Raw genomic sequence first — 22,840 nt, 5'->3', positions numbered from 1 at the left:
AGGTAGGCTACTGTACTTATGAACAATTTGGAGTTAACATTACTTTACTTAAGTATTTCATTTTTTGCTATTTTATAAACTAAGTGAAAAGCAGCTCCACTTTGACCAGATGTAACATTAAAATGCAGATGTATGTTAGTGTATTAGTAGTTAAAATATATCTAATAATATGATATATATAATTAAATTATCTGGAAGTGGCCACTCTGCCCAACAAATACTGTTACTTTTGAGACTTAAAGTACATTTTGCTGGTATTCATTTTTATGTTTCAGTGCAATTTTAATGCAGAAACCTACTTGTAACTTAATATTGCTATTTTAACTTAGTTAAAAGATAAAAGTGCTTAAAAAAATAAATAAGTAAAATAATAATAATGAGAAGATGAAATTACATAAAAAATAAAATAAATGAAAAATAAATAAAGAAAAAACAAAAAAAACAATTAATTAAAAAATAAATAAACAAAAGATACCAGTACTTAAAACAAAAAAAGATAAAAAAAAAAATAAGAAAGAAAACATAAACATAAATAAAATTATATCAGCATTTTAAAAATAAATAAAAAATAATAAAGAAAACAAATGAAAATCACAATTAAAACTCAAAAATAAATGAATAAAAAGATACTTAAAAAAAATAAAAAATAATGAATAAATAAAACAAATAAAAACAATACTAAATAAATAAATAGATGAGCACTTTCTCCCAACACTGCTGTCATCAGTTTTATAGAAATGCTTTGGTGCATTTTCCAATCAGAGATTTATGTCATGTTGACTCAACTGACTTTATGTGGGTGTCCGCCCACTGTCTATAGAAAATAAAATCAGCACCTTTCATTCAAATATTCCGCTTTCTTGTGAAAGTGTATGTTTCATACAGTTTCCTCTGAAAATTCAGACATGATGTGTTAAATGTTCTATTAGAGCAGGCTTTCCATCATTACAGTGGCACAACATGTAATGTTTACAGTCAAATAGGAAAATGAATCTCTTTTCCATCATTTTTATGAACTGCAAACAGCTGAACACAACATTCAGTGTTAAAATAGCATACAGTCAAATAATCAAGCCAGTCTTCCCAGTTTCCCTCTTAATTTTTATTTAATTTCATCATGTTAATTTATTGGCTTATTACTGCTCCTTCCAATCAGTCAGCAGCTAAAACATGACAGACAGATCTCATAGCGCCCTCCTGTGGCGGCTTATACGTGTGTAATCCATCCCGCTGCTGAGGGTGTGTCTGCTCCACCCGATGTGGTCCAGAGGTTTGTGGGGGGAACCAGAACCTGAGCAAAGCAGCGCTATATTTGTTTCAGTCAATATATCTCGACAATTACATATTTACATTGACAGATGACTTCATATATCCTCCAGAGAGATCAAGTTTGGTGTTGAGGTTGTCTACCATAAAGCCATAAAAAGATCCTGCAGCTTATTCGATGTCACCGATCCCCACGTGAATTAAGTCCTTAATTCACATCAGTGTGTACATAATGATTTAGGCCCAGGACCACAAAGACAGTAAATGTATCGTCACAAATAATCATCACATTTAAAATAAAACTAATTGGTCGATGGTTTAATTAGTAGTTGTTGGACCAGCATTCGTTTGAGCAAAAAGGATTTAGAAATGCATAGACAGAAGAACAGAGAAGTAATTTGGAGTGGAAGTGAGACGCTGTTTTACACACAGTCTGGTCCATGTCATTCATTAGGCTTCGTTATGACAGATTAACTGAAACTGTATGAGAACATGAGGTAAGAACCCTGGTCTCTCATCCATGAACTACCAGGCTAAACAGGACTCCCTTATGGTCCAGAGATACAGTATGTGGGCTGCCTTGGCACGTGATAACCATCCACAGAGAGCAAGAGAACTAACGGTCATGACAGACATCTCCCCAGCTTCCTCTGAGTTCACCAGATTGACACTGGAGACTTGTGAAGATGCGTCCCCTCCAGGTTTCTCTCTCCACAGTGGGATCCAACCGCAGTCACAGGGCACGACATGCCCGACGACTGTCAGAGCTCATCCTTCTCCATCTGCTGGAAAGCCTCCAAGTCTTCCCGCCAATCAGCCAGCAGTTCATCCACTGACTGGCTGCTTGAGTCTGTGTCGCCCTCGGGCTCCTCTGTCTTCTCAGAGTCTCTCTCCTCTTTGGGCTGTGCCAAATCGGCCTCTGCCCCCGCAGGACTGGCTTCCTCTTCCGGTGGCCTGACCTCCTCTGCAGGACTAGTGTCTTGATCTACAGGACTGACTTCCTCCTGTGATGGAGTAACCTCCTCAGGAGCCAATTCGTCCTGCTCCAGCGTGCTCATTTGCGATTGGCTAACAGGTTCAAACGAGGTGGGAGTTGTTGCCTCGGTTAAGCAGTCTTCCTCCGCTTCTTGCACGTCCACACCTGAAAAGAAAGCAGGGGCGTGAGACACACACGAACCTCTTTTCCTCCTCCTCAGCCGGTAATCTATACAACATGCCCCCTGGCAGCCATTCTCAGTCAAAAATAGAACCATTTTCATCGCGAGGCTGTCAACTATAACAGCATGATGCTGATGGTGAGTCATGTTTCCCACAGGATAAAACCTCTCTCACATTGCTGCTAAACCAAACTGAGAGTCAACTGAGAAACAGAATCTGGCAAAAAGTTATTCTGTGACTTCTGCACAGATCTAGTTAGAATAAAAAGAGAATACGACCTGTTTCTAAAATTGTAGCCGCGTCTTTAACTGCAGATTGTATCAGATTGTATATGTTAAGGAGCAAGTCTGTGCTTTTTATTACACAGTCGAGGGAATACTGCAAGAACAAAAGGCAATGGCTGTGATTTCAAGGCTGTATAATTTAAGTAGGTAAGCTATCTGGTCATTATTGTGTCCTGGAGGCTCTGTGGTTACAGAGACTTGCCATAAATCAAAGGATTTGTGGTCAGGTGTCTGTTTTGGCAATTATCTGTGAAGCGTGTAGCCAGTTCCCTAACAGCTGCTAATGTGCTGTTATGCAGCTGATCCCGGATCTGCGGCCAGGTTACTTGTAATGATAACTGTCTCTGTTTAGGCTTCTTAGCATTAGTCATAAAATCTTGCCATTCTACAGCCTGTTTACACAGCTGAATATATGAAAGTAAATGTAGATAAAATCAAGAGAAGCTCACCAAGCACAAATTATGACGTTTTCCAGAAACCATGTAAATACACTGTTACATGACTTGGGTCGGGGTCATACCCCGCCACGCTGTCGAGCCTTGCCATGTGTAACTAATGGTTTGCTCCAGTGACAAAACAGACATAAAGACCTGTCATGTCCTAAGCTCTGAAGGGGAAAATCAGAAATGACAACACTGTGACTGCACTAAGCTTTTCTATCAAACACACAAAATCCTGTGGTTAAAGGGCAGAGTGAGAGGAAGGGATGGAGAGATGAAAGCATGACTTAAAGGAGGGAAAGAGATAAAGGCAAGGGGAAAGGATGCAGACTGAGGGTAACAGACAAAGAAAAGAAGGAAAAAGAATACTTACTGCCCTCAATCAGGCTGCCAGGAAGAGGTTTACCTTTGAATATGGCTGCTGCTCATCCAAAGGAGAGAGAGTTATAAAAAAAGAAAGAGAAACCGAGAAAGAGAGGAGAGGAAAGGCACTGTTACAGTCCACCACGGGGAATAGAGGGATTTGGCAAATGAGGAAAAAGAGGAAAAGAATGAAGATGCAATATTGATAAGGGCGTAAAACTTCACCATCCACCATTATAACCACAGCCGGTGGGTGGCTTTGGAGTGAGTCATGATCTCTGAGACTTCAAATAATGCCTGAATCCCTACATCTCATCTTTATTTCATGAAGGCAGGCACATAATGAGGCTCAGCCAGTGGGGAGAGATAAGTACACCGATGTGATCGATCTTATCGGGAGCGATAAGTGGAACAAAGAGTTCTAACATTTAGGGAGGCGTACAGTGTGAGGGAGTAATGTCACACCTCTGTCTCTGGCTTTGTCGCTCAGCAGCACCTCCACCTCCCTGTACTCCTTCAGCGCCTCCAACAGGATGTTGCCTTCCTTGTGGAAGAGGAAAAGGAGAGGCAAGGTGATGTCATCCGTACTGCGGCCGTCCCCTGCCATCTGAAAGAGGGGAGCTGTGTCGCTGCTGCTGCCCTCGTTGTCATCTGGAGGGAGATAAAAATGAGATAAGTGTGAGAAACAGGAGCTGAAAGAATTATTTGATCATGTGATTGAAAGAAAAGTAGCTGATAACAACTTTGATATGACATTAAAGGGATAGTTTAGATTTTTGAAGTGGGATTTATATCTATAGTCAGTGTATTACATACGGTATATGTGTGCTGGCACACTCCCAGTTTGAAGAAGAGGCAGGAGTGCTGATGCGAAAGTTAAGCAACACACTGCTGTGGATGGGGTTAGCAGCACTACGTATTTTAGCCACCTAAAAAAAAAATCTTTAACAGTTTAAATGTATGCCAATTTTCGTTATTTTCCCAGCTTTACTTTTTGTCAGACAGCCTGTCTCAAAGAGGACGCCATTAACAGCTTCATTTCCCCATCTATGCTCTCATCAAAGCCACCAGACTCCATTAATAAAATATAGTAAGTTTGGCTCACTGAACACGGGAGCTGCTGGTCTACCACCGCCTCGATTGTTCAGTTTATTTCTGTTATTGTGGGACTTTGGTGAATCTGAACTGACCCTTTTAAACGCCAAAATCACACAATACCACAAACAAAATACCTGATGGAGGCAGCGGTAGACCAGCAGCTCCTATATTTAGCAATGCTAAAATTACTGTTTTTCCCAATGGAGTCTGGCTTTAAAGAAAGGGATATAACGGCTTCAGTTCCCCATAGGAGATGGCTGTCTGATGGTGAGGTAAAGCAGCGAAAATATGCTAAATATATTGTACATTTAAACTGACTTTGAATTTTTAGGTAGCGTCCACAGCAGCAAATTGCTTAGCTTCCTTGCTTCTCTAAACTGGGGGCACACTGACAGGCATCTATTGTAAGTAATTCACTGACACTGTATTGGAAGTACCTCATAAAACCTCACTTCAAAAGATCCCTACTCTCCCTTTAATCATTTATGTCCTTAAACAAGGAAAACATTAATATTTCACTAGTTGCCACAGTAGTAATACACTGTTTATGTCTTGTAAATGAATTAGCAACAGTTGAGAAGGGCCCAGAAATAGACGCAGATTATTATTATTGAGCTAACTTGACTTCTGCTGTATTATTCAGTCATCATGTAATGTGCAGGACCCTATTCGACCGGCTGTCTTCAAGATAATCCATTTATCGAGCCCTAATCTAGTCACTGAGCAGTCATCTTCCGTCTTGTGTGGTTTGCTGCGCGCACTCACCGATGACTATGCCTCCGATGGCGCCAGCCTTCTGGATGTGTCGGGCCTTCTCTGCAAACATGCACTGACCCCTCTGAAGCAGAGCAATGTGGCCCTGGACGTACTCAGCATTGGTGATCTCAGTACAGCCACTGTAGGGTTCAGCCACAGTCACAAAGCCTCGTACCTGCACCAGAGGAAAGAGGCAGGCATTATTGCAAAAGAATGGAACTTGTTTTAACATATGGCGTTAAGAGTGCTGCAGTCTGATCCCACATGTTCTCTCCTGGTGCTAAAACCACACACTCATCTTTTCTTCTGTTTGAATTAGGAAAATATTCTACGAGAGGAAGTGCCCTCTTAAAAGTAGCAGGGAAAAGTGAGTGGCTCTCTTTGGAAAAACAAACAGGCGCAGAGTTAAGTGCCCATTTGAAACCTGGCAGCTTGGCAGAGCTACAAAGCCCCTCACCCCTGTGGAACTTTTGGACAGGTCTGTGCCAAACTGCGCTGGGCCGGCGGTCAGCACAACCCTGCCAAAGAATGGATGTGAGACGATCTGAATGGCTCTTGGAGGCAGCTGCTCTTTCTGCTGCTGGCTGGACAGCTCCATCATCTCCTGCATGAAGCGCACGCCGTCCTCCGCTGCTACCGCACTCACCGCCTAGGTGTGGGCGAGGAGAGGAAAAGAGAGAGGGTTTTAAAAGAAGTCACGATGGAAAGAACACCATGATTTGTAGGGTTGGGATGAAGGATATAGCCTCCAATTCTGACAACAGCGGCAATATCACACTGTTCTTTTGCTGTTTTAAATTCAAATAACAGTTTAAATTCACAAGCTGACACATGGTGCGATTTAACAAATAACTATCTTTACTTTGGGTAGTTTTCCTCATTACTTGTATGTTTTACAGATGATTGTTGATGACTGCAGTATTTTGCATATGTGCTAGAAAAGTGCTTGTAATTAGACCAAAACAGCTGAGGAGTCGCATGCAATTAAGAGCCTTAATTATTTCAGCCTTAGATTCTGTGTCTTTTAATCAGCCACTAACGAGAGGATACAGATGTTTATCCTTGTTGTTAAACCGTTTACCTGTGTAGCATGCTGGACCAGCTGCACCCTGCCATCTTTCAGGTGGATGAGACTGACTCCCATTCTCCTCAGCAGCTCCAGATGTTCAGGGTTGTTTGCCATGAAGTCCTGAGCCCTCAGGGGAGGACGACCCATGCCGGGCTCCCTGAGAGGAGGGAGAATTTAAAAACATATGGAAGAGATATAGTAGTTAGGGAAAATAGATGCTAAGAGCAGACACACACCCTGGTCACACCTGTGCGTGTACATACCTGTAAGGAGCAGGCCGGGGGCAGCTCTTGTCCACAGCACTACGGATTGGTTCTCTCAGGTTGCGAGGAAAGGCAGGGTCAGGAAACAGAAGGCGAGTGTTAGGGCAGGTCCAGTCGAAGTTAGAGTCATCCAGCTCCTCCTCTGACTAAAATATCATGAGATGAACTTGAAATTTTAAATGCTTTCATCAATTCATGAGAAATAATTATATTAGAATAATGTTAATTACAGTTCTGTTTGAAGGAATAGATGAAGAGTGAGGGGCTGTGGAGAGAGACAGGGGCAGCAGGTGGGCCTCGGTTGTGAAGACGTAGTCCTCCACGTCAAACGGTAAGTCCTCCGTGTCAGCAAACAGCAGGAAGAGGTATTTGAACATCTCGGCGAGGAAGAATGAGTCCATTCTGTCAGCAGAGAAGAGGTGTAAGATTATGGAGCACAGTGCATACACTACTGATTTATTTATGAGATAATCATGAAAGGCTTTGAGAAGTAGAGCCAGATTTATCAGAAAGCCAATATTTGTTCACATTATCAGCTTATTGTAAATACTGTATGTCAAACAGCATAGGTTGGAAGACTTCCAACGTATACATAATGTAACACATTGATGTACCAACAACAAGGCACTATGTAACAACATTAATGTGGTGCCTTTTAAAGGAGAGTCGGCCCCAAAATCAAAAATACATATTCTTCCTCTTACCTGTAGTGCTATTCATCAGTCTAGATTGTTTGGTGTGAGTTGCAGAGTGTTGGAGATATCAGCTATAGAAATGTCTGTATTTTCTTGAATATAATTAAACTAGATGGCACTCCGCTTGTAGTGCTCAAAGCACCATAAAATACAGTTGACAAACTCAACAGCTACGTCTCTTTCCAGAAATCACAACCTGGTTACTCAAGATAATCCACAGACCTTGTTGTGAGCAGTTTCATGGAGGAGCTATTTTCTCTCTAAGGAACTACACCCACCAACCGTATCATTACGCCAAACAAGCGTGCATCTACTGCTAGCTCACCTCGCACCACTGAGCTAGCTAACATTACAGTTCAGCCAAGGAGGACGCCATTATGTTCACATCTGCATGGTGATATGGTAGAAAGAAAATAGCTCCTGTACGAAACCACTCACAACAAGGTCTGTGGATTATCTTGAGTAACCAGGTCATGATTTCTGGAAACAGACATTGCTGTTGAGTTTTTTCAAATGTATTGTTTGGCGCTTTGAGCACCAGAAGCCGAGTGCCGTCTAGTTCCATTATATTTTTGAGAAGGCAGACATCTCGACAGCTGATATCTGCAACACTCTGCAACTCACATCAAAGCAAATCAGAGTGATAAATAGCACTGCAGGTAAGAGGAAATTTTGGGGTGTTCTGTCCCTTTAAGGTCATCTTTACAAATAAAGTTTAGTGTTTAAATTTGCTGCTTTTTCTTATATCTTAAGTTAGAAAAACAAATATCAGCTAATATACAGTATCGTATATTTTACTCGTATATATCAATATTAGCCTCATTCAAAGATGTTCCATGTATGTTGTTTTGCATCTAGTGATCTTTAAATATTTGAAGATATACTATGCAGGAATAAAAATTAATGTATAGACTCATAAATAAGTAATCCCTCTCAATCATCTCGTATATCTCGTATTTTTCTGCCGAGACTCTGCCCTCTGCTTGTTTGGGACGTTTGTGGGCGTGTACCCCCGCAGTGCTCAGGTGAGGTTGTGGCTTTATAAAAAGGTAGCAACCAGCTGCCAGACTATAAGCAGCAGGCATTCAAGAGACACAGCACTGACACAAAAGCAAATATAGCGAGGTGAAGCGCCAAACAAGAGCGTATCTAGTGTCGGCTTTTACTTTTGCTGGCAAGCATGTTTACAAAGTTACTGATGATCCTGTGTAGTAGACCTTTAATCCTTTTGCATTCAGCAGCTCACACAATGCTTTACACACCATCATCTCATGGTATGTAAATCTGAGGGTACAGTATATAAAGCATGTGTGAATGGTGTCTAAAGTTGCCATTTAGTAGTCTAACATTATACGAATCATCTTACAGATGCTGAGCCTTTATATTCTCACCTGTCCTCGTGGCTCCCTGTGCGCACGTCCTTCATTGCAGCGAAGCCGCAGGGAACACGAGCAAAGCGGTTGAGGTTGTCCAGGATGGTGCGACCTGCCTCGAGGTAATAAGGGTCCCCTGTGGCCTGGGAGGATGAGAGAGCAATACTGTGATCATAACAGAGGACAGTACATCTACTATGAAGGAGGCTCCAGTGAAATCTGGTCGGACACAAAGATGTAACTTCCACTTCTAAGACAGTGTTTTATCATATTATGTTCCTTAATACATTTCTTACAAGGCTCCAGAATGCCAAAGGCAAAGTACTGGAGGCTGCTTAATGAATGCAGAAATGGAGATAGTGTGTTTGAAATTTTACAGATGAGTCCTGATGTAACTGCATGTAACAGTATTTAACAAAGCCTGGTGCATGATAACAGACATTTACCTCTGTACTGTGGCAGTGAAAGGAGAACTTTCTGCATAATGTCAGGCTTGCTTGATAAATTACCTTGTAAAGGAAATAGGTGCTCTCTGCAAACTCAGGCCTCAGGGGATGTTGGGCCCAGTGTACCCTGAAATCAGTAGTGAAGGCCTAGGGAGAAACGGAGAAGGACGAAGGGGTCAACGCGCCATCCAGAGCATTGTAATTAGAACAGACAGACGAAGCTAAAATGCAGCCGTGCCGCCTGAAATGCAAGCTTGTCCATTTCCAAACAGTTATGGTTGGCAACACAAACCATATGGGGTCACTTGACTCCATGGTCAAATGACACCAAGTCATTTTTTTGTGGAGCAGCTAAAGCCTAAGATGTGGATATTCAGGTTGGATACACAGAGAGACAGATTACCTCTGGGAGAAAGTTGTGTTTCTTTGTAACTTGATACAACATCTCATGAGTCTCGATGGCAGGACGGATGTCTCCCTTCAACACCTGGGACACGAACAGCATGAACAGTACGTACAATATTACTGAAATAGCACAATTTAATACAAGAAGAGTAAATGGTTTAATTCACATGATCTGATCTGACCTGCAGTCCAGGGAAGAAGGCTAGCAGAGAGTCCATCCACGTGCGAGCAGGAAGCAGAGGTTTGTGGATGTGGACATCCAGCAGCAGTGGAGGCTGACTAATGTACTTCATTATGGAAGCATAGTGCTAAATGGGACATACAGAGTGGAAGGATTGAGGACATAATAACAGTCTTATGGTGCTCGGTGATATACACAAATAGACCAAAGGGAGCCTGAGGACTTGCAAAGAGCATTATTTTAATTATTGTTCACGTCTGTGCTGGAGAACTAAACAAAATCCTGAAATGAAGGCATAACACTGCTTAATGTTGGAGATGCCACAGAGACAAAATGCTATTATGCAGACAGAGAGGCATCAAATTACTCTGTGTAAGTGTGTGTGTGTCCTCACAATATTGAACCGCTGCAGAAACAGGTCATCTCCCAAGAGGATGTAAGCCTTTAGCAGGTATTCATAGTATGAGTCAATTCCCGCTCCCACTCCGCTGTCTGGGGACACACAATCGTACATCACTTGATGAGACACGAAAAATCAGATGACAAACAAATGTTCTATTTTAAATCATAAATCCTCTGTGCAACCAAATCCTCTCTCACCCAGACAGAAAGATTGTACCCCTGTACTTAATTTTCTCATGTCCTTGTCTCCTCATCACTCCGTGTCTGCCACAGCCTCCGCCCCTCTCCCTCCACTCCCACTTCTCTCAACACTTCATCCACCCTCCTCATCTTTCACAGCCTCCACCATCCTGTCACTCAGTCTTGTCACACTGCCCACCCTCTTAAGCCCCCCCATGGTCCTCTCACCCCTGCGGACCCACTCTCCAGAGTGGATGTTGATCGTGGTTCCCACCAGATTGCTGTTTCTCTGTCTCTTCTCCCACAGAAAGTCCAGGGCTCTCCGGGCGTGGGCCTGCGCGTGTGTGTGAGGAAGGGTGCATTATTGATTTTAAACAGTTAAAAATCAATCTGCAGTAGTTGTCCGCTGTTAGAAAGATTACAGTGATTGACTCTGTGCTTGATCAGCAGTCTGCTGTTGCCAGGAGGTGAACTGGTCCAAGGCTCTGATATCATTGCACAGGGTAAAATATCAAACTCTGAAATATTTCACTATACCGCTGCAGCTTCAGGGTCCCTGCCCCTCATCATTTGTTTAAATGAATTTTATAAAGTACACAAAATTCGGATTTATTTCTGCAAGAGGCAGGTTGATCACCAAGCAAAAGGAGAATCAGATTTCACTGAATATATGTGATACATGGCAGATACTGTGAGGGTTCCTAAACATTTTCCATTTCAAAAATCCATACTTTCCCAGACTCACATTTCCAGACTAAGGTGAAATCCAACATGTATGTTATATTCTATGTATATCATTATCATCTGTTGCCAAAAAGTTGCCAGAAGATTGTAGTTAGGTACTGCAGCTCAATTATAAATCAATTAAAACCAAACCCAGACGAGTTCAAGTTGAAGTTGTCTGCCTGAAGAGGAAGTAAACTAACCGCTGCTACCTATACTCATATTATTTTCCTTTAAATAATTGTCACCCCATATTTTTTTAGTCCTCTTTATAAATAAGAAATGCAAATTGGTTAAAAAGGGGAAAAATGTAATTTCCACGACATCTGCTGAGCCTTGTTTATTCCCTGTGTCCATGGAAACGACAATGAACACAGCCATAAAGGTCTCCTACAGAATAAAACATGTTCTGTTTACTTTCTGATAAATACATTACTGTATATCTCCTCAATGTTTTAGGTTATATGTCATGCTATGTACATATGTAATTAAAAGATATTGACACATTTTCTTTTTAAACTGGATCTGGTACAGTTACAGGGCACATGGGGGCAGAGCTGTTTGTACAGCCCCAGAGGAAGCTTTGCATAGGAGTGCGGGTTCAGTTGCAGGACATACTTCTTGTATTGCTTTCGATGACATTGAGCTTGCTCTGGCTCCAGAGTGGTAAACATTTAGGCTGCACTGGCTGCCTGCTCCAAATGCCATGAACACTCTGCTTGCATGATCAATTTATTTTTAGAAATTCAGAATTTTATATTTTAAAAAAAAGCACACTAGAAGCAATAGTCTGGAAACACAAACTTTCCCATACTCTCTTTTCTTTTTTCCCTTCTTAAACTTACTGGAAATTGTTTAAATCAAATTCCACACTCTTCCAAACTGCGCGGGAACCCTGTACTGAATTTCACATCATGTGTTGTCAGATTTTAGTTTCACAAAACCAAGTCTGCAAAATAACAACGTGTAACCGTCTTACAAATAAGTAAAGAAATCTTGCCACTTGTAAGGTGTGGCTGTTACACAACACATGTCTGTCTGAATAGCTGATGGCATTCTTGATATTTAACAGCTCGTTGACAGTGGTGATAACGTAGGTCAGCACTGGAGACGTCACTGTAGACTCACAAATTTAGTTTTGTGTGTCAGACCAGTTTTGCAGATAAATAATTAGCTTCCGTTATGAACTTTAAGTCAAAAGATTATATTATTCTAAATAGCCACTTTGTTGTTTTAGATATGCTGGATGCATCTTAACATTATGATTGTTGATAATTAAAATGGTTGCGGTCAAAAAGATGAATGAACATTTTTGAAATCTGCTTTACAAAAAGCTCCACTAAATCACAACATGTTAATGAGGTCATTGGAGGATCTTATCATGTGATGTAAATCTGATACCTCAAAAACAGGATCACCAGTGAAGCGACTTAAGGCAGCAAACTCCAGGATGATGGTTCCTGCGCACGCAGTGCAGGTGTCTGTTTCTGTGCCTGTTCTTGTCTCAGGACCTCTGACACCATATTTCAAGTTCACCTGCCAAGCAGAAGAGGAGAAAGAAAAACAAACACATCACCGAATCTGTTTTTAGAGTCACATTTGGTTTGCAATAGACTGTGCATGAAAACTATTCAGACACAAAAATATCTGCGTTCGAAAGCTGTGACAGCTGCGAGCAGTCAAGCGGAAAATGGAAATCTGTAGTTATGATCTGAGAGGTTACAAATGTCAGTCTGACATATTGCCACCATGGACTCAAATAGTTATGTTTGTTGTACTTACATGATCAAATATATTTGGTATAGAGGTTGTTAAAACTGGATTTTATTTAAGAGGAACGTTTCTTTTTCCAACACACATTACAATATTCCATTTACTTCAGTAGATGTATCACTGATTACTGACTCTGCTCACTAAAAACGGCTGAAACTCAGTAGGTTCTTTTCCAGTTGCGGTCCAGACAGTCTTCATAAAACAATACTCTAAACAAAACTGCATGTGTGCAATATAGCATGAAGAGCATTTTTTATCCTATGTTCAAAAGATCTCCACAACTCATCTGTGTGTGAAACTGTTTATGACCATGTGCTTTAAATATAACGGTTTCAGCACGGTTTGGGAAGTACCTAGCATACAACTGGATAAACAAGACTTGGAATATGCTGCATGTGTTGTAAAAGGAAACTTTGATATATAGTTCTGCTGCTGTTTAACGCCGACCCCTATGAACTCAGTTCATCACAAATGTTCGCCTGTTCTAGATTCTTTTTTTCACCTTGAGGGCACACGAGAAAACAAGAGTTTTTTTCTGAATTTCTCGTAACACAGGGTGAGTAACCGACATACAAATGATCATTCCTTCAAGGAGCTGAATTTAGGTATTTCTGACTGTGTGCAGCTGTCTCACCCTGGGATAAGGCAGGCCACTGCTGGTGTTGAAGGCTGGCAGTAGTCGGAGGCCCAGGTCTTTAGCCATGTGCAGGAGCTCATCCTGGTACCACTGCATGTGCTGACCTCCATCCTTTAGCATCACAGCCATGGAGTGTCCTCCCAACAGACCTCTGAACACCCACACAACAAACAAAATTCAGGAATTAAGCACAATAGGATCCAGTGATTTCTTATCACTAATGTCTTTTTGGCGAGCTGTTCTGTTCGCTGCGTGAAAAAGCTGTACAGTACATTCATAGTTTATTTCTTAACCATTAATAGGTTTTAATAATCTAGTCCAATCTCACCCAAGAACTCGAATGTTGGTTTCGAAGACCGACACCACGATGTCATTGTCCAGCCTCACATCTGACAGCACTCTCCTCACTGCAGCCTCAAACTCTGTCGTCTTGTTCAAGAGCTGGCAATAAGAAATAATGCATGACTACAACATTCAGGGTTATTATAGATCATTTCATAGTTTAAAAGTGGACTAAAAGACTCAGTAATGCTCCTCAGATAACTGACCTCAGAAATATTTAATAAAGGTTTGTTAATTTTTAATGTAGTAACATTGATATTTCGCTTTACATTCTGTTAGGGCTTACACAGGAAATGAAAAAACATGGGATCATTTTTATGTGCAGTGCGCGTAACACATTACTCCAATGTCCTCAATTCCTTCAATGTGCTCTGTCTTATTAACACAAATGCTGCTTCAAAAAAAAAAAAGTAAAACCAAACACGAAGAATACACAAACCAGTACCTACCACCAGAGTATCCAGCGTGTCTATCAGCGTCAGAGAGAACCTATCAGTGGGAGACAAAAACTGTTAAGCAAGGATGTTGATTGTCCCTTGTGATAATTAATGTCAACATTATTCAACACAGTAATGGTTTTTCAGCATGTATAAGTACAATCTGCTGCCACCTTTCACCTCGGGCAAGTGCTCAACCAGGTGTGGTAATATGTGTGTGGACCTACGTCATAATTGCTCCATTAATGCGTTAGATCTCAACGAACAAAGGCAGTACGTTACTCACTTTCCCAGAGCGTCGTCAACGTCACCTCGACTGGGTTCAAGCCCGCGTACTCTTCCTCTGCATGTTAGGGGCATCAGCTCATCTGCTGGGTATGCATGGTCCTAGGAAACATACACAAACACACTTTAAACACCACGATTTGACCTTTTATTACATATATATGTTTTAGGAGGCCATCACAGTCTGATTAAGCCTCAGTCACCTTGAAATGTAAATGATATTTTATATTTTCCAACATGAAAGAAGTTGCAAAAAGCCAGTTGGGACTGATATAAAAAATTATGGTACCACAATTAACCATGATGAAGAAAATGATCACATCTTATTTTACAATAGTTACTCTGTACTCTACACTAGTATGAGCCAGTACGGGCAGGGATACAAAAAGAAAAACTGTCCTGATCACCTAAGAAGCTGCTCAATTGTCCTGAATAAATTCATATATCAAAGCTGCATCTAAAAGACTTCAACTAGAAACTCCTATTTCTGTGAAGGGGTCATGTAAAGATTATTAACTTACCATATAATTCTGATATGCATGGTCAAACATCTCAATCACTTGGTTCCTTCAGTGAGGGGAAAACACAGACATAAGTCAGCATGTGTAACATGCGTTGGGGGCAGAAACTGTTTTTCTCGCCCGAGGACACCGTTTGTTTGTCCTCTACTCACCTTAACCTGTGCTTCTCCTCCCGTGACATGGCCTGTCCGAGGTTGCATAATGCTCCAAGCAGCATCAGGCAGAACAGTACAGCCGGCATTGCGGTGGGTGGAAAAGATGGCAGCAAAAAACATACAACTACAGTTTGGCTCACAGTCAGTCACAGAGCAAATAGCTTGTCATTACTACTGCCCTAACCAAACACCTCAAACTAACAAAACAACTAAGAAACATAAATCTGCACCATCCCATTAATGCTATACCTCTGAGATCATGTTAAAGCACTTTGGGGCTTTGTCTGAGATGTACCATTTAATCATCAGCAGGTACAGAGAGCATCATGGCACTATCCAGCTGTTTCTGAGCACCACTCAACACCAAAAACACTACTAAAAGTCAAAGGATGACTATGTACAATGCGTGCTATAATATTTGCAACTACAGCCAAAACTGTAATTACATAATTTGTAGGAATGTTATTTCAAGTAACCAGTTATGAGGTGTAACTGATAGAGATGTACCAGGCATTAGGCTAATTGTAGTGCAAAGTTGCTCCCAGTCCTGTGAGCAGGTTTATGAGTTACAGCTGTTTATTCTTCCAAGCTGTCACCCGGACCTACTGTACACAGGTGTGACACGTTGACATGTAAAGGACTGACTTTACATTCAACTCTTTCCTAAGGCAAACCCACTCAATCAAATCATGTAATCTAACTATGATTACAATAACATAATTACAACACTGCTACTTATTTTTATCGTCACAAAACAGCGATCAAGTAAACTCCTACCCTTCTCAGTTATCACGACATATTATTATGTTTCATCTACTGCAAATAAAAACAAGCAAGGCCGAATTAACAGTCTTGTTTTCTGTGTTTCTAATCCCACTCCACAAACCGCTCACTTAACGTTACGTTAACTATTACTTCACACAATCTACAGCCAATTTAACCAGGAGTCAAACCAACAGACATCGGGAGATCCCGTTCATACCAGCTCCTCTCATCACTCTGGTAAACCCTCTTAGATATTAGTAAATTATTTCCTCCTCTTGACAGTTCTCCTTCGTCAAGCAGTCGGACAAGCTGCCGAGCACTTGTCGGTGTTTAATTGGGCAGTTAGCCGGCTGTGCTAACTAGCCGAGCTCGCGACAAAAGACAGACCGAGAATACGGGACAAATCGACAAAAACCGCGTCCATTGTTGAGGAGCGGACCCGGCCGAGCTATCTTTTCTGTACTTCGAGGTGTAAAGTAGATAATTTCGCCGTACCCTTCTGTTTCTCCAAGCTAGCCTGTCTTACAAACCGGATGCTATTCCGATGAAAACGTCAACAACATCCGCTTCCTGAAAGTCTGGAGCATTCTGCCCTCGGTTTAGCTTGTCAGGCAGCACCGTCTTTGCAACCTGAGGAACAAATCGCGTCTCTTTCGCTGGGATTTGCACACGTAGCTCTACATATTGCTGTAGCCCCACTGATAAAGAAATATAAACTAAACCCAATGATACCTAGTGTTTTAATGGCTTTTAAATGGGTCACACAAGTTATGAAAGGCGTTACCTGAAAGCCCAAGTTTCGGAAATAAAGCCATGTGTTGCCTTTCCGTGCTGATCATAAAAACTCTGAAAAAATAACTCTCAGCGCCCGTTGCTCACACGCAAATGTAATATTTGAGAGTGATAACGAAATTCAATCTTTATTCAGAACATCTTAATGTATTTGCTGTTTTAAAAACGATAAACAACTCCAAAGCTATGTTAATTATTTACGGGGATTCCCGCAATTCTGAAATGCAACGCCTTTTCCATTATTAGCTTGTTAGACATAGCTTACATGCGCTAAAAATGGGACAAATTTCAGTTATCTTAGCATCATCATTAATATAATATGCAGAGTTACGGGAGACTTCAATTTCCCTAGTTTACCACTTTGTATTCGCTTGCAAACGTACAATTGTAAGATTTCCTAACAACACATGAAGGCAGCGTTAACGGTTTCTAACTGAAATAACTACATTTAAACCTCAAATTACGCCTCAAAGCGATTAAAAACAGCATATCCGCGTTTCAAAGTGAGCTGTCTGTCTATTTTAACTCATAATTAATGGAAGTCCATGTTTCTTTCGCCATATTTTAGTGTTTCTCGTTCATTGACTACATTTCCCATGAAGCTTTGACAGAGTATCAACAACTCTGACGTACTTGAAACACAAGTTATACCGGAAGATTTCTCCGAAAGTATACCTTAAATGATGCTCTCATCGCACAGAAGAAGAGCCCCCCTTACAGGTTGGCTGGAGCTGACATTTAACATTAATTTAATTGTTTTCAACAGTATATTTTAATGTCCTCTTCATAAATGGCTGTATGCCTAATACATGTCGTATTGCACACTGAGTATTTGTAAAAGTTACCACTGGGCAAACAGCTCTTCTTTCTTTCTTTCTTTCTTTCTTTCTTTCTTTCGTATCTTATTCCTTTTACTTTATTTCATTGTATGTATTACGTTTTCTTTTAACCCGTATCATTTGTTTCTCTCTTTCTACCCACCAACCTAACTAATATGTCTCCTCTGACACCTCTGTTTGCATCTCAGATAGTAATGTCAGTCATGGCCTCCTCTGCTGATAAAAAGCTGACAGGAGTAGTTGCAGCCACGTTTACTCCACTGACCCCAGAAGGGTAAGCAGCTTTTATAAACCACTTTCCTTTGTCTGCTTGTTTTTTCTATGAAGCCAGCTCTGAGTAATGTATTTGGTGTGTGAGAATTATAGAAAGTTAAAATGGAGGAGCACTACAGCATGGTTGGTATTCGTTCTGCACAATGTATAGGTCTGTATTTTTCACATTTTCCCAAAACAGTGAGATCAACCTCACACAGATTGGACCTTATGTTGACTACTTGAAAGAGAAGCAAGGTGTGAAAGGTATTTTTGGTAAGTTTACAAGTGGATTCTTCCTTTGATATTTGTCACTGTCTGCATTACGGCTCATTACCCATGGATTTATTTTTATCCTGGCACATATTGCACACTAAGGCATCCTGGTGGTGGATCCCTCTATGAACGGGCCCCACTTGAGGTTTCTTCCTTTTTAATCAAAACGTCAATCCTTGGCTTGTCTATGTAGTTAATCCCTTTGTGTGTAAATACCATGCAATTAGACGTCTTTTGCTTTGTTTTATTTCCTTTGTCCTTTGTGGATATTGTATGACGAACTGTATTTAGTGTTGCTGGAAACAGCATGTAGATAAGACATGACTTGTCTGTCTTACAGTGAATGGCACCACCGGAGAGGGCGCGTCTCTCAGCATTGAGGAGAGGAAGATCCTGGCTGCAGAGTGGTGTCAGAAAGCCAAGGGGAAGTAAGTCATCACACAGCCAAACAGTTTTGAGCTAATGCAGCAGAAAGAAAGTTGACAGTTTTTGAAATTGTCTGCATGTCTCCACAGAATCGATCATGTGATTGTGCATGCCGGCTGCATGAGTCTTAAAGATTCCCAAGATCTGGTGAGTTGCTGCTTTTATGTCACCTGCAGTGATGTGAACATTAAATAAAGCACAGGACACATGACAAGACTCTAAGGTGTGTCTCATAAAAAAAGAACACGAGTTACAGTAGGTAACAAGACATACTTGGTTAAAATGAGTTTAATTGCAATGCTATCTGAAGAAGATGCTAATTTCCACTTTAAATGTTTTTGTTTCCACTTTGACAATTCTATCTTTGGGTTTTTGTGGAAGTAGAGTTCATTCTTGCGGGTACTGATGATAAAGTGTTTTAATATGTTTTTACGGTGGAGAGAAATTTAAGTCGGTCTGCCTCGTTGGTGATTCCCAACATTTTCCATTTTCAACATCTAACTTCATTTAGAATTTGCAAGTGGAGACAGTATTTTTTTCTTAATGTTTTTATGATTAACACTTAATAATTATGCTGTTTGTAGTTTTTACCCTGTAAAGCACTTTGTAAACTTTGTTTTATAACAGGGCTATATAAAGTTTATTATATTGTTGTTGCTTTAAGTTATACATCCCCAAAACACAAATACATCTTTCAGCTTCATTCCATTTTTTACCCCTCGATCGCCATTGTCGGAGACATTATGTTTTCGGGTTGTCCTTCCCATTCTTGTGAATGCGATATCTCAAGAAGGCCTTGAGGGAATTTCTTTAAATCTGACACAAATGTCCACTTGTACTCAACGATGAACTGGTTAGATTTTGGTGGTCATGGCTCAAAGGTCAAGGTCACTATGACCACATCTGTGTCATTCTTTTGAACGTGATATCTCAAGAATGCCTTAAAGGGAATTTCTTTAAATTTGGCACAAATGTCCGCTTGGATTCAACAATGAACTAATTAGATTTTGGTAGTCATGGATGTCAGGTCATAGTCACTGCAACCTCATCTGTCTCACTCTCGTGAACACAATATCTTAAGAAGGCCTTGAAGGAGTTTCCTTAAATTTGGTACAAACTTCCTCTTGAACTTAAAAATTAACTGATTATAATGTATTGGTCAAAGGTCAACATCACTGTGACCTCACAAAACATGTTTTTGGCCATAACTCAAGACTTCAATCACAAATGTCTAATAGGAAAAATATATATCCAAAAGGTTAGAGGTCAGCTTTACTGTGACATCATAGCATTTTAGCTCACATTATACTGCGTTTTTACAGAAATAAGGAATCTGTGCCTGTAGAGTGTATTTTTCTCTGTATGATTGTTGAATGATGTCACACTGAGGATCTTGAATGTCGAATTCGGATGTCAGTGTGTGATTGCATGCTACGTCAGTATTAAAGTAATAGTTGGACAGTACCATTCAGCAGAGCCAGGCTAGCTGTTGTCCCCTGTTTCCACTTATTATGCTAAGCTAAGCTAAGCTAAGCTAAGAGACTGCTGGCTGTAGCTTCATATTTAATGGATAGATATGACATATGGCTCTCAACATGGAGGTGGCTGAGCCGATGGCTAGCAACAAATGGTGCAAATAGTGCAAGTAGTGCTAACCAACAACCGCAACAGTACTGACAGAGCTAACGTTGAATGCATCCACAACAGTAGTAAGTGCCTTAGTTTTCATTGTTCTCCCTCTGGATGTTCATGTTTCCTCCAGGCTCGCCATGCAGCACAGATCGGGGCTGATGCAATAGCAGTCATTTCCCCCTCCTTCTTCAAGCCCAGCTCTGCAGGTATACAATTCTTTTAGTGGTAAAAGCATTTATTTCCCCATTTTCAAATGCGTAATCATCAAACGTCCATTCTCACTTTTCATTCATGTGTCAATACTGTACTGATGAAGCTCAGTTGGAAAGTACAACCAAAACAAAATGACTTATTTCCATGATGTAAATTGTCCACATTTCTTTCTCTCTCTCTCTCTCATCCTGCTTCAGATGTCTTGAGGTCGTACCTTAAGGAAGTGGCTTCAGTTGCCCCAACTCTGCCCTTCTATTACTATCATTTTCCAGCTCTCACTGGTGTTAATGGTTAGTGCCATTGCTGATTGATTTTACAGTCACACACCATTTAGAAATAAGAAGACTTTGCATCTCTAGCCATGGTAAAAGCATATTGAATGTCAGACCATCTTAACTGACGGCATATTGAATCTGAAATGGTCTTTTTTTTCTCTTCAGTGCCAGTAAGAGATTTGTTGGAAGGTATTAAGGAGCTCATTCCCTCCTTCAGAGGTGTGAAGTTTAGTGGGACAGACCTGATGGACTTTGGCCAGTGTGTCAGCAACAGTCAGCCTGACTGGTCCTTCCTCTACGGCGTGGACGAGGTCAGCTGTTTCTCCCTCACCATCATCTTTGGTCCATCTGTTCTGTGCTTACATTACAAGATGACATTTTGTGACTCTGTCCTCCACCACAGAGCCGGCCTAAAACAAAATTTCTTCATTTGTTCCATAGCAACTGCTCGCAGCTCTGGTTCTGGGAGCCCACGGAGCAGTTGGCAGGTCAGTGTGTGAACCTGTGAAATGCTATGTCTCCTTTCAGTTTAACAGTTTAACAGTTATGTAAATTGCTTTTAATTGCACTGCCTGCAGCACATATAACTACATGGGATGTCATGTCAACAAGCTCATATCAGCGTTTGAGAAAGGCGACCTTGTTGAAGCCAGGTCGATACAGGTACTGTCCATTTCCCTGCAGTTGCTCCCAACTTCTCTTTGACATCATTTTTGGTTACTAACATCATTGTCTAATTTTCCATGAGCAGTTCAAGGTGCAAGAGCTGATCAGTTATGCCATAAAAGTTGGTGAGTGGTGCTTGTGTCATAATGTTTTATACAAGATAAATTAATGCTCTTCAACTGTAAGAGTCTTTCTCCACCTCTGAAACTGCCTTATTGTTCTTGACAGGCTTTGATGTTGGAGTGAACAAGCAGCTGATGAGTGAGGTGTCGGGCTTGAGTCTCGGGCCCCCTCGACTCCCTGTGAAGACATGTCTTCCTGCTGATGCTCTCTCCATCAAGACGAAATATCACAGTATTTTTCCTCCTGAACAAAGTACTGGGCAAACCTCGACTGTAGAAATCCCTCAATAACTCAGCAAACCACTTCTGATGAAGACATTTACACGTTGAATCAAACCTTACCGTTAAATTGGTCATCTATTTCACCACTCAGTCCTTCCCGTTAATGGGAAAAATCTAATATGTTCACAAATATTTTAATGTCAGTGTTAATCATTTCATAGAATTCATAAAATAACTAGCTCACGGTGCCCAGGGGAATGTGGCACTTTTGTTTTGCTACGTTTAGGGAACTGGGGACCATCACAAATCAGCAGTGTTACCTTATTATCTTGTACTGTTTAAGCTGAACCTCATTTTAGGAGTTTGAGTACTCTAAATCCCAGAAACCCAGACTTTAAGATGACTCCATCAGAGGGAGGATAACAGACAGAAAGGGCATTACTCATATGAACATTGTTCCATGGGAAAATGAACACTCCAGAAAAGGGAAAAGGTGATAAAACATCCAAGTTGTTAGAAGGAATTCATTTTATACTGTGAGTTTTTATTAAGTGTTTTCTTTCTTAATGATGTATTAAAGGGAAATGTCGTGTGTTATTAAGTATGTTTGATTTTCATTGTTATAACAAATAATCATAGTAATTTCCTATGCAATGATTTATGTCTCTTATGTTCTGTTCCTGAAAAGTTTAAAAATCACAAGGCCAGTTTATCTCTAAGACCTGAACAAGTGTGTGTGTGTGTGTGTGTGTGTGAGACAGTGAATGTGATCAGATGGAAATTCTGCATTGCTCGTTTTTTATCCTGCTTTCTAACTAAAACATGATGGTTTTACACTGTCTTTTTCCTGAGATTACTACTATTTTTGTGTCATTTGATTATTTGTATGAGCTGAAAATAAAACTGAAAAAAAATCTATTGTGGATTCTTTTTTGCTGGTTGTATTTTGCTGGTAAAGAGTTTGGGGAAACAACTGAGAACAACCAGGTGACTTTGCTTTAATGTGACTCCCTGCTGTGTGAGTATGAGCCTGCAGCTGCGGTGGTACAGGACTGGTGCCATGTTGACAGATGGAGCAGATAGAAAAGAGAGATGATATAGAATGACA

General features: G+C 40.8%; 2 protein-coding genes across 2 annotated transcripts; one reads left to right on the top strand and one right to left on the bottom strand.

The window, feature by feature from the left end:
* Positions 1 to 1,080: 1,080 nt before the first annotated feature.
* edem3 (ER degradation enhancer, mannosidase alpha-like 3) lies at positions 1,081 to 16,576 on the bottom strand. The gene is made up of 21 exons (XM_050054330.1): positions 15,250 to 16,576; positions 15,098 to 15,143; positions 14,578 to 14,678; positions 14,304 to 14,343; positions 13,841 to 13,953; positions 13,510 to 13,663; positions 12,504 to 12,638; positions 10,608 to 10,713; positions 10,192 to 10,289; positions 9,799 to 9,924; positions 9,615 to 9,698; positions 9,275 to 9,358; positions 8,784 to 8,908; positions 6,928 to 7,099; positions 6,698 to 6,843; positions 6,447 to 6,591; positions 5,823 to 6,014; positions 5,375 to 5,540; positions 3,977 to 4,162; positions 3,522 to 3,569; positions 1,081 to 2,407 (listed from the first exon to the last, which is right to left on the bottom strand). The coding sequence occupies exons 1-21, from the start codon at positions 15,336 to 15,338 to the stop codon at positions 2,028 to 2,030; spliced, it is 2,736 nt and encodes a 911-aa protein (XP_049910287.1). The 5' UTR covers positions 15,339 to 16,576; the 3' UTR covers positions 1,081 to 2,027.
* Positions 16,577 to 17,403: 827 nt separating this feature from the next.
* Positions 17,404 to 22,648, top strand: npl (N-acetylneuraminate pyruvate lyase (dihydrodipicolinate synthase)). The gene is made up of 12 exons (XM_050054332.1): positions 17,404 to 17,529; positions 17,837 to 17,922; positions 18,103 to 18,176; positions 18,517 to 18,604; positions 18,692 to 18,749; positions 20,365 to 20,440; positions 20,645 to 20,737; positions 20,888 to 21,033; positions 21,164 to 21,210; positions 21,301 to 21,385; positions 21,474 to 21,513; positions 21,617 to 22,648. The coding sequence occupies exons 2-12, from the start codon at positions 17,843 to 17,845 to the stop codon at positions 21,799 to 21,801; spliced, it is 972 nt and encodes a 323-aa protein (XP_049910289.1). The 5' UTR covers positions 17,404 to 17,529; positions 17,837 to 17,842; the 3' UTR covers positions 21,802 to 22,648.
* Positions 22,649 to 22,840: the final 192 nt, after the last annotated feature.

This window comes from Epinephelus moara, chromosome 10 (assembly GCF_006386435.1).
Source record: "Epinephelus moara isolate mb chromosome 10, YSFRI_EMoa_1.0, whole genome shotgun sequence".
In the NCBI taxonomy this organism is placed as follows: Eukaryota; Metazoa; Chordata; class Actinopteri; order Perciformes; family Serranidae; genus Epinephelus; species Epinephelus moara.
This window is presented reverse-complemented; position numbering and strand designations above follow the sequence as displayed.

Excerpts from the sequence above, each read along its gene's own strand:
- edem3 (XM_050054330.1), bottom strand. The coding sequence starts at position 15,338 with ATGCCGGCTGTACTGTTCTGCCTGATGCTGCTTGGAGCATTATGCAAC. Across the intron at positions 14,679-15,097 it reads ATGCATATCAGAATTATATG|GACCATGCATACCCAGCAGA; the intron begins GTAAGTTAATAA and ends TATGTTTCCTAG. Across the intron at positions 13,954-14,303 it reads ACACGCTGGATACTCTGGTG|CTCTTGAACAAGACGACAGA; the intron begins GTAGGTACTGGT and ends TCTTATTGCCAG.
- npl (XM_050054332.1), top strand. The coding sequence starts at position 17,843 with ATGTCAGTCATGGCCTCCTCTGCTGATAAAAAGCTGACAGGAGTAGTT. Across the intron at positions 18,605-18,691 it reads TGTCAGAAAGCCAAGGGGAA|AATCGATCATGTGATTGTGC; the intron begins GTAAGTCATCAC and ends ATGTCTCCACAG. Across the intron at positions 20,441-20,644 it reads CTTCAAGCCCAGCTCTGCAG|ATGTCTTGAGGTCGTACCTT; the intron begins GTATACAATTCT and ends ATCCTGCTTCAG.